This window comes from Protobothrops mucrosquamatus, unplaced genomic scaffold (assembly GCF_001527695.2).
Source record: "Protobothrops mucrosquamatus isolate PMUCROS unplaced genomic scaffold, P.Mucros_1.0 scaffold1145, whole genome shotgun sequence".
In the NCBI taxonomy this organism is placed as follows: domain Eukaryota; kingdom Metazoa; phylum Chordata; class Lepidosauria; order Squamata; family Viperidae; genus Protobothrops; species Protobothrops mucrosquamatus.
The window spans coordinates 10181-22191 of NW_015387361.1; the positions used below are offsets into that span (position 1 = coordinate 10181).

A 12011-nucleotide genomic window follows, 5' to 3' on the forward strand; every position below is an offset into this window, starting at 1 on the left:
CCAAAAACAAGCAACACAAAACAAAATGGAGAATATTGTAATAACCACTGATATGGTTGCAAAACAAGTAAAGAAGGTCAAGAACTGGAGTGCACCTGGCCTGGACGAGCTGCATGGATACTGGTTGAAACATTTCACCAGCCTCCATCACCGCATGGCCACTCAGTTTGATGAAATGCTTCAAAATGCCACAAGTGAAGAATGGTTAACAGCTGGTCGAACATACTTGATAATAAAGGACCCAGAAAAGAGCACAAAACCAAGTAACTACCACCCAATGACTTGTTTGCCAACAACATTCAAACTTTTTACAAGAATACTGGCAAATTCAGTATTCAATCATCTGATGGAAAACAGTCTGTACCCGGTAGAACAAAAAGGAAATTATAAAAAATCAAGAGGAACAAAAGATCAGCTGCTCATTGACAAAATGGTACTTAAAAATGCAAAATGACGGAAAATGAACTTAAATATGGCGTGGATTGATTGCAAGAAGGCATTCGCCTCATTACCCCATAGCTGGATTAATGCGTGTTTGGAAAACTTTGGAATCAGCAAAAATATCTGTACATTTTTGAAAGCAAATATGCAAAAATTGAAAACAGCCCTAACAGTAAGTGGGGAGAACATTGGTGAAATTAACATCAGACGACGAATTTTCCAAGGGGACTCACTTTCACCACTACTGTTCAACATCGCATTAATTCCATTGACAATAATCTTACGAAACACAAAACTGGGATACTACATCTCAGGCCAGCATGGCAAGATAAACCATCTGCTGTACATTGATGACTTAAAACTGTATGCGAAAAGCCACACTGAACTTGAATTAATACTCAACGCAGTCCAACTATTTAGCAGCGACATCAGAATGAACTTTGGACTTGGAAAATGTGCTGTACTATCCATGCAACGAGGAAAAATGGCAAAAATAGAAGGAATAGAACTGGGAAATGGAAGTATTGTGAAAGCACTAGCAAAGGATGATGGTTACAAATATCTAGGCATATTGGAAGCAGATAACATCTTGAATGGAAAAGTCAAAGAGTCAACGCAAAAGGAATACATCAGGAGAGTCCTCAAAATTTTAAAATCAAAGCTGAATGCTGGAAACATAATTAAAGCCATTAATACATGGGCAGTCCCGGTGATACGCTACCCAGCTGGAATTATCAAATGGACTTTGGCTGAACTGGAAAACCTAGACCGGAAAACGCGTAAACTTCTGAATATGCACCATGCTCTACATCCACGAAGTGACATTGACAGGTTGTACCTGCCAAGAAAAATAGGGGGCAGAGGACTATTACAAATCCACCAAACTGTAGAAGAAGAAAAACGAAGTTTGAATGACTATGTGAATCAAAGTACAGAAAAACTGCTGAAGGCTGTGAAAACAGAGAGCACTATAAAAATAACAGAAACAAAGGCAGAATATAAGGAAAAATGGCTGGATGACAGATTAAATAGATGGAAAACCAAAGCTTTGCATGGAAAGCATTTGAAAAGCATTAAAGGAAAATGTGATAACAACTTGACATGGGCATGGCTTAAGATGGGAACCAGAAGGCCTAATACTGGCTGCTCAAGAACAAGCACTACAAACTAATGCCATGAAAGCGAAGATACAAAAATCCACTGACAATCCAAATTGCCGACTTTGCAATGACAAAGTTGAAACTGTTTCACACCTAATTTGTGAGTGCAGCAAAATCGCGCAAACTGATTACAAATCTAGACATGACCGAGTTGCTAAATTAATCCACTGGGCATTGTGTAAAAAATACGACTTGCCTGTGTCCGAAAAGTTGTGGGAACACAGGGTGGAAAAAGTTGATGAGAATGAGAGGGTGAAGATCTTGTGGGACTTTCAAATACAGACAGATCGCCATTTGGAACACAATACGCCGGATATCACAGTTGTAGAGAACTGAAGCATACAGCTGATTGATATTGCTGTACCAGGAGATGCCAGAGTCGAAGAAAAAGAACTGGAAAAAATTACGAAATATCGCGATCTGGCCATCAAAACTGCGCGATTATGGATGAAACGTGTAACAGTGGTACCCATTGTCATTGGGGCACTGGGAACTATGTCCAAAAACTTTGCAAAACAGCTTCCTACAATAACTCCAGCAATGTTACAAAAAACTGCGCTACTCGGAACATCTTATATTTTAAGAAGATACCTGGTTGACACCTAAGATGCTGGTAGCAACCCGTGTCAATCATCAGCGCCAGCCAATTTGAATGTTCAGTTGACTGAAGTTCATGTTTAATGAATAAACGATAATAATAATAATAATAATAATAATAATAATAATAATAATAATAATAATAATAATAATAATAATAAGTTGGAAGGAACCTTTGAGGTCATCTAGTCCAACCTTCTGCTCAGGCAGGTAACCCTATACCATTTCGAACAAATGGCTGTCCAGTCTCTTCTTAAAAAGTTCCAGTGTTGGAGCATTCACTGCTTCTGGAGGCAGGTTGTTCCACTGGTTAATTGTTCTAACTGTCAGGAAGTTTCTCCTTAGTTCTAGGTTGCTTCTCTCCTTGATTAGTTTCCATCTGTTGCTTCTTGTCCTGCCCTCAGGTGCTTTGGAGAATAGCTTGACTCCCTCTTCTTTGTGGCAGCCCCTGAGATATTGAAACTCAGCTATCATTTCCCCCTCATCCTTCTCTTCGTTAAACTAATCATTTTATACATTTTTATCATCTGTTTTTCAAACACAATAAGAAATTGTTTCACCCCAGGCTACATCTGTTTTTAAAGTGTTAATATAGTTTCAACAATGCCAGTTCCATTTTTATATCTAAATCTACAGAAAGGACTAATTTGTGCTGTAGGCTAATTGTGGAATTAATATTGGAAGGTGCTAAAAAAATAAAATAAACACCCCTTGGTGAAAAAAGAGAGAAAAAGAAAAGAGAGGGAAGAAATATTTGAATGAAAAGTGCTTTATCCTAGATTGATAAGGTGAATGTTTAAAAGTGAAATAAAAGTTCTTTCTTTCTAAATAAATGTTTAAGACTTCACTATTAAATTGTATGTTTTTATTATCTAAAGATTATGGTTTCACTCTCTTTTCATGCTCACTTATAATTTCTAATCTAAACATTGTTTCACATCATTTACTATGTTGCAACTATATAACCGTGGGTGCCCTTTTTAATTCCATAAGCTACTTTATATTTTAAATTTATATTTTAAAGTAAATGTAATACATAATGTATCTTATGTGTTATCAGTACATAAGGATTACTGAATTTCTATCAATACTGATAATATATAAGATAACGCTTATAACTGATCATCAGAAAACAATGGGTTTAGCCTTTTCACACATTTTCCAGCTTGATTTACTAAGCCTGATAAACTATTATTGCTTTTAGTCTATTAGCGTTTTCACTGGGCTGAAGGAGAAATGTTCTAAATGGTTTGAAAGAAATTGTGGACTGCACACAGTTTAACAATATAAAAACCAACAACTTCCAGGAAAGATAGCAGAGTTAAGATGGCTCTGTCAAAAGTGGAACTGATGTTTGTGGCCATGAATAGGGAGCCAACAAGTAGATCAGCTCTATCAACTCTGTCTAGATAAAGTGACGATACAGGGAGATCTCAACTTACCACAGTTCATTTAGTGACCGATCAAAGTGACTTAAGACCATTTTTCACACTTACAACCATTGCAGCATCCCCGTGGTCATGTGATCAAAATTCAGACTTTTGGCAACTGACTCACATTTATGAGTTGCAGTGTCCCGGGGTCATGTGATCACCTTTTGCGACCTTCTTAAAAGCAAAGTCAATGGGGATCACAGATTCACTTAACAACCGGGTTACTAATTAGCAGTGATTCAGTTAACAACTGTGGGAAATGGAACAAAATTCAGTTAACAAATGTTTCACTTAGCAACAGAAATCTTGGTCTCAGCTGTGGTTGTAAGTTGAGAACTACCTGTATTGCCAAAGTTGTTTTCCTTACAGTTGTTTCTTGCAAGGATATTGCCACTCTTCAGAGAGGGAGAAGCCCGAAATGAGGAAATTTGCCATTCCTCCATCCACAGTTATAGCCTCCACTTTACTTGCTAACCATTTTCAGAAATTACTATTAACTGCTTCAAAGCTATATGCCTTCAAAGTGACACCAGGTGAGTGCTTTCAATCCTTAATATAAGAAAATGAAGATGTATCTTTATGATATTTAATAGTTTAAAATAAACAGCAAAAAACAAAACAAGGTTTTGGCTACAGAAAATTTTAAACAGATTAAGGCTCAGAAATGTTGGAATATTGCATTTTGAAATTAATTTTAAAGAATAAATGCATTTTTGTGGGAAAGAAAAAATGTTTTTGGTATAGAGATGTAACAAGACAAATAACATATAATGGCATTCTGAGATATCTTTGAGAAACTACACAAGCATCTTCTGAATTAATTATACCAATTATACCAAATTATGTCTTCTTGAGAACAATTCATTCCCAGAAGAAGTTGCTATAGAAAAAGATAAAAATTTACCTGAGAACACATAAGAATTTGAATAAGAATTTATCATCAGATATAAAGAAAAAAAAAAGAACGAGTCTTTAAAAATTAAGAAGGAAATAAAAATGACAATTCCAAAGAGTATTTGGAGCATTTTTTCCCCCTGGATTCACAGGTTGTTTACAGTATTGGAAAAATTTGTAACGGGAATCAACAACCATCTGAATGGATTACAGAGAAAGAGTATATTGTATAAAAAACGGAATACAAAGATTGTTTATTTGACCAGGATTAAAACGGGATATGTTATTATTTTGGGTGGCTGTTTTTGGATTTGCTGATATCTGGATTGGAAAAATGTGGTACATTGCATTTTGAATGCAATGTTTAAGTTCCCCCCACTACATTTACTACAAATGCAAATTTGGTAGTATTTAAACTGCCTCTATATCTGTTTTTACTTGTGAACTTGTTTTTTTTTTTAAAAGGAAAAATTAGGCCTCTTTGTTATGTTAAATTTTAGTTTTTTGTTTATATTAGGATAGTGGGATTACTTTATATTTGCTAAACGTGGATTTGTTTAGAGTTGAAAGATGAAATGTTTATTTGAATGGGTTATGTTGCTATTTAGAGTGGTTTTCTTGGAATTGTTGGCATTTGGAATGGAGAAATAATGTGTATTGAATCTTGACTTTGTTATGGTCAAAGGCCAGCATAAGGAGGGTAGGATACAGTCAGTTAAAAAGCATAGAAAATACATCAGAGTATAATTTTTAAAAGGTATAAAAAGCTAAAAGATATAAAACCAAATATATATATATATAACAAGTTTTAACAAATAGGTGAAAGTTTAGCAGTTTTTTGTTTACATTAGGACACGGGTGTCAAACTCGCCACGTCACGCGACGTGTCGTGATGTATTGTGACTTTTTTTTCCACATTGCTGGAGCTGGGATGGGCGTGGCATCCGTATGATGCAACCAGCCTGCGGGCCAGCAGTTTGACACCCCTGCCTTAGGGTATCAGGATCATTTTATGCCTTTTAAATAGAATTCGGCTTACAGTTAATAGCTGAGATGTCGAATGTTGAATTTTATATATATAGTATTAATGTTATTATTTTAGAGCTGTGTTTGGACTTTTTGCTGATAGCTGGATTGGAGAAGATGCTGCTTATTTGATTTATTTATATTTGTCATGAGGAGACTAGGAAGTTCCTTTTCAGTTTTTTGTTCTGTTCTGTTTTTTTTTGCTTTCTTGCATTTTTTTATTTTTTATTTTCCATGATCTTTTATTGTTGTAATTAAAACTTTTAATGAATTAATTTGAAAAAAAAATTGTTTTTAAAATTTAAAAAGATGAATTAAAATGTAAAATCATTCCCTGTATCATATGGTCCATCCTTCAAAACTGCCAGAGGAACATTTCTGCATACAGATGTTTTAGGGAGTGGCAGGTGGGTAAATGTTTATGAACCAGTTCATCTGATTCCACTGCTACCAATGTTCTGTGCCACTAGCCACCAAAAAGCGGATAGGCAAGCTAATGATTTAACTTAGCTCTCAACTTCTCAGCTCATAAAATTTCAGAAAATATAACAATTGAGTTTAGTGAACCTGTATGAACCAACTCCAACAAACCACTGATTATAGAATATGTAAAGTACTGTTTCTTTTCTTCATTTTGAGCTGTGATATGGTGAGTATAGTTCCTTATTGTTTGAAAAGACATGCAACTTGTGAAGTCCACTCACATCAGTGTGAAAACTTAAAAACTGGATAGAAATATATACGAGGGAAATTCGGAAACAAACCTCCGTTTGGTTATCAATGTCAGACACTCACAGATACAGAACTTTTATTATACACATTAGAAAACTACAACATTACATTACTTTTTGACATAATCGCCATTCAAATTGAGGCACTTGTCATAGCGTCTCTTTGAAATTCCTTAGTGGTAGTCACTTGGCACCAAATCTGGGCTATGGGGGGGTGATCAAAAATATCCCAATGGAACTGCTTCAAAAGTTCTTGGGTGCATCTAGCAGTGTGCAGGTGAGCATAATCATGAACCAGAACACTGGAAGTCAGCATGCCCCAAAGCTTGTTATGGATAGCTCGTCTGAGTTTTTGTAATGTTCACAGTAGACTTCTGAACTGATGGTTGAATGAACTTCACTAGCAGTACTCCTTTGGCATCTTTACATTTGGTGGGATTTTCTATGGCACCACTTCCAGTGTGGTGTTGGTTCACGGTAATGCTTGCCCACACACCACTAGACGCACCCAAGGACTTTTGAAGCAGTTCTGTTGGGATGTTTTTGATCACACCCCTCCCCATAGCCCAGATTTGGCACCAAGCGACTACTGAAGCTGAACTTCAATTTTGGCTTGTTGATGGACAGACTTAACCATGGTTTCAACTAGGAAACTGAGAAACCATCTTAGACCAAGTCCCAAAATGCTAGAGAATTCCTGGGAGCCTGACACTCTAACAAATCTACCATCAATAGACACATAGATATAAATCACACCTACAGACTGTGCAAACGAGACAATCAACAAGCCAAAAAGGGAACAAAAAACCAAAACAACCAATATTAACATCAAACCAACAATCAATAAGCAAACAATACACCAATCAAGAACTACCAATCCAGGCAAACAGGCCAACAGTAAGCAGACAATGATTCCCACCAACACTGACAGGGCAAGTCGCTAGAATATAAATTGAGAGAAAATCCCACTCCCTAATAGCACTAATGATGGGTAATGAAATGTCTGCAAGAAAACAAGCTCAGGGAGCATCAAAGACCCTCTTGCAAGTCTAAATATACATTTATCCTCTGTCCCTTTTACAGTCCATGAAGTAAGGAGGGTCCCTTCTGAGCTGCTTGCTGCAGCCTCATTCATGATAAGTTGCCTTTTATTTGACAATTCTCTTGGCTGTCTCTTCTCTTGACCCTGTCTTCCAAGATAGCATTCCCCACATACCATTACATCTGATCTGCTTAATCCAGGGTTTGGTTTCAGTCCAGAGACCTACTAGCACAGTCTGTTCTTCTTAGGATGCTATAGGGGTAAGCTACAAAGGGAAGCAATTAATAATATCTAAACTATGCCAGGGGTTTGTGTGTGTGTGTGTGTGTGTGTGTGTGTAAAATTAAATGTTTTTCTAGAACATATATATTCATTAGACTGCTTCTTATTTGAATTTTAGTGTCAAGTCTATTGTATTTGAAATTTATTACTATTAACATTAATGGTTATAAACCATATCAGAAGCAGAGTCAGTCTTAAAGGAAGTTTATAACTACTGTTTAATAAAGAATATGTTAATTGCAAATGTTTTGTGAGTAGGTTAGGTTTTGTGAGTCAGTTAGGTTTCATTCACAGGATCTACAATTGCAATAGTATATGAAATCCTGAAAAATAGCAATGAACTTGTCACAAATCAAACTGTGGCATAGAGATAGGGTAGTTTATACTGAAAAGGAAAGCACTGTGATTCCTTCCAAAGGTTTACTATGTACTTATAAAACCAGCTGACCTAGTATTAAATGTATTCAGATATGTCTTTGCCATATTAGACTCCAATTCCATCCACTCATGGGTATGCTTATAAACGGTTTAACATAATTAACTGCCACTGTTTACATTTTGTATTAACAGCTGTTACCATGTGTAACTTATGTTCTGCAATCCAGAACTGTAATCTTACATTAGGTAAACATGCGTAGAAACCACGGGATTTTCAAATGCAAGTTATTTTATTGCCCCAAGGGGCTGAAAAATTACCCTGGAGATGATTAATCTTAGCTTCTTTTTTTTTTTTTTTCAAAAGTCAAGTAGCTAATAATCCTTTAGAAAGAAATGGAAATCAAGTTGTTGTATACATGCCAGAAGGTTTAAATGCATTATTTTTCACCCTTAGCATAAAACATGTTACCATTTAGCCTGTTCCAAGAGACTCAAATTTTATCTCATCACCTGGCACCTTATTTTAATCTCTTCTCATTTTAGGCAATGTCTTTATAAAAGAGGAAAGATTGAACTGTGTCATAAAATAAAAGGCACACAACTACAGTTTCTTCCTCTAACTCTGTCTGTATACGTGATGCTATGTTGCTCAAAAAAAGGTAGCTTTTATCGTTCTTTTTTTCTGGCAAAAGAACACTATTATACAATAGGGAGGAAGGACATTGCGATATTTAAAAGGAAGGTTACCAACTTTTTTGGAGATATATGTTTCTATTGTGTAAACTCAGCCAGTGATTTCTGCATATCAAGGCACTGGATCTGCCTTTTTTTAAACTTTTTTTGATAGGAAGAAATGTCTTTGTCTTTTCTGAACAGTTTTTATTTTCTGTCCAGTGGTAATGCTGATGCCACAGGGTTGATACAAAACAGCTACAAATTCAACAAAGCGGTGCTAATGCTTGGTGTTAAAGAAGCTTTTAGTTTCAGAAACATGTTAGTTGAGTAACAAGTGTGTCTGAAAGTTTTATAAAAGACCCATTGTAAAAGTTTTATAAAAGACCCATAGTTCTTTATAAAAGAACTATAGAACTGAACAAGCTTCTTGGATGAGAAGCAAAACATTTTCAAAGAAAAAAACCCACGAAAGTCAAGTTGCCTTTTGGAAAAAGTACCTTTGGGGTAAACAAATCTTAGTGTTTTCTCAAAGAATGATAATTTACAGAAACATAGGATCAAATTAAGCACAATATTAAATATTGTGGTAAATTAGGTATTTAAAGAGTTACTCCCAAATAATCTTATAACTTTAGTGCCAAACCAGTCAAAGTGATTATTTCAGGCATTTGAAATCAACTATAATTTGTATCAAAAATTCTACTATGTCTATAGAGTGTAGAGATAGTTTAAACTATCATCTCATATGAAGATGCTCATCGTGGTATTCCATTTTGGAGCAGTGATATACAAGTGTTATACAAAGCACAGAAACAAATTACAAAATAGTGAATTAAAGAAGTTAAAAGCATGAAATAAAACCAAGGTTAAGAAATTTCAAATTTCCCTACCAATGCAATGGAAAAGACACAGAGAAAGTACATGGCTTCCATCATCAGCGATTCAGTCATGTTATCAGCCAGGACAATGATATCATTGACAGTATGTCACTTTCTATACTTTACCCTATAATTTCTGGGTTTTGCCCAGAAATTATTCAGTCTTTTCTGATGATACATGGCTTTTCCCTCCTGGATTTACAGAATTATTGGCTTTTTGATTCTTAAAGAACTTTACAGATTCTCCACAATAGTTTTGTTTTGCTTTGTTTAATTGATGTAACTCGTATTTTAACTAAATGTAGCTGAAATATGATTATTAAAAAAGGAAAAAGTACATTGTAATGTAGAATTGATTTTCTTCAAATCAAATGGACTTTCATTTATTATTAAATAAATCTACATCTGTTGATCTGTTTCTAAGAACTGAAATTTGAAGGAATAATTGGTTCTATTTTTAAACAAAAAACAACAATTTCATATTGTGATAAGTTACTATTAATGATGTGGAAATTGGTGGAGTATCTAGATCATAGTACCTAATGGAGGAAAGTATAAAACTGCACTAACAGGTGGTTTGGCACAGAGAAGAAAGAGATTACTGCTGCTCACTTCTGTTACTTAGAAAGAATATGAATCAATCTAGTCAGCTGAAAGCAGAAAGGGAACTGTGGGGAAACAAAGACAGCTGGCTTGCCTGCAGTGCCCTCTCTTGTCCATAGCTGAGGGGCAAGCAGATCAAAGGAGTAGGCAAAGAGAGCTACCACATCTACCCCACAGCCTGGGCTTCAAAAAGAGTCTCAAGGGAAAAGCCAAAAACTGTGCAAATTATTCTCCAGATTGTCAACACTGACAATCAACATAAGGATTAAGAGATACAGTTATAGTGGATTTTCCACTATAAATTATAATTCCTTCTCAAACATACAATACTAGCTCTTATGGTCCGAAAAAAGATTGCTTCAATACCTTGAAACAGGCATTACTATGTCTCTTAATTATTAATAGAGCTTAATTTGAATTTCTCAGTTTTCTGAGAAAATCCTAAAAAGAAAAATGTACCTTGTGGAGTTCTCTCCAGACATTTTCCATCATTTCTCTTGTGTTCATCACTGTTTTCCCCACAATGTTAAAGTTTTGCAAAAGCAAATTTCATCAAGGTGGATGTCTCTCTTCCTTCAAGAAAGGAGAACATAGGGGAGGGGGGAAGAAGCCCTGTTAATGATGACCACTGCTCTTGAAAACTGTTGAGGAATTTCTCCATTTTCTGAAGACATTCTATAAAGTAGCCTCTTCCCACCAAATCCATTGTTTTACTGTATCTGCCTGGAAGTAGGATAGAGAATTTATCTAAACTAAGGATGTAAAAATGGGAACATTTCAAAACTTTCTATGTTATATTCTCATTCCTATAGGGGTGCAATCATATGCATTCAACTTTCAGTGAAATTGTAAAACCAGCTTTTCATGTGTGACTTGGTAAAGCATTATTAACTAAGCCAGAGAGAGAGATGATCTCTATGAAAATTTCATGATAAAACTCCACCTCATTATATTACTTGCTGTGCAATGCCTGGCTTCCTGTCCATTCTGCAAATGTGAAGCCCTTGGGGGAAAAAAAAGCTCAAGTTCTATAAATCATCAGTGTTGCTCTGTCAAACAATTATGATTTTCAGTCTTGCAATGTATCCCTTTCAGAATTATATTTAACCACCTGCACAGGCTTTCATTACATAAAGCATCATCAGTTAGGAGGATAGATAGGAAGGGAAGCTTATGACTAAATATATATAAACCATATGTAAAGATATTGTCTACCTCCCTCCTTACTGTGCCATTGAATTTGGGCATAGGAAGGTTGAATTTTGATAGAAATCAACTCCTCAAATATTACCTGATACAATAATACTATATACACACAAAAGAATCTTTTTTCTAGTCATATAATGTGACTCTTCATTAAAAAAAACCTCATCTCATAGTGACTTTAACATGGAAATAATACTGATTTTAGGTTTAGGCAATGGGCCAGTAAGATTGTCTCATTAATCCAGCCCTACACTTTTTACTGCTAGTGTTCCTAATTTGCACTGAAATTATGATTACTTTAGAGCAGGTGTGGGCTATATGAGTATTTTAAACCTTCATATTCTTCTAACATTAGACCATTTTCACTAACAAAATAGTAATTTTTGATAGCACAATCTTTGATATTTTTAATAAACAATGGACTAAAGTTTACTCTAAGCTTAACAAGTGTGTGTACCTTGGGCCTAACAAAACCCACATCACTCCAAAACAAAACCAAAAACTTTGTTCCCATCAATGCTGGACCCCTTGCATAAATTACAAAATATGTACCCCTTATCTGTAAAAAAAAAAAAAGAAAGCTTCCCATCATTCATCAAGAAAAATTAGACATTTATGCCCCACTATTTTTAAAAATAACAAATTATGTTTGGACTAGACATACA

The 12011-nt window shown here is 35.2% G+C and overlaps 1 protein-coding gene across 1 annotated transcript in view; it reads left to right on the forward strand.

Annotated features, from left to right (window-relative positions):
• The first annotated feature begins 472 nt into the window (after positions 1 to 472).
• Positions 473 to 12011, forward strand: part of HABP2 (hyaluronan binding protein 2) — an 84541-nt gene continuing 73002 nt past the window's right edge. The window contains exons 1-2 of the mRNA XM_029284957.1: positions 473 to 1056; positions 4001 to 4164. Of these exons, the coding sequence (XP_029140790.1) occupies positions 473 to 1056; positions 4001 to 4164 (748 nt within the window). The remainder of the gene's footprint in view (positions 1057 to 4000; positions 4165 to 12011) is intronic.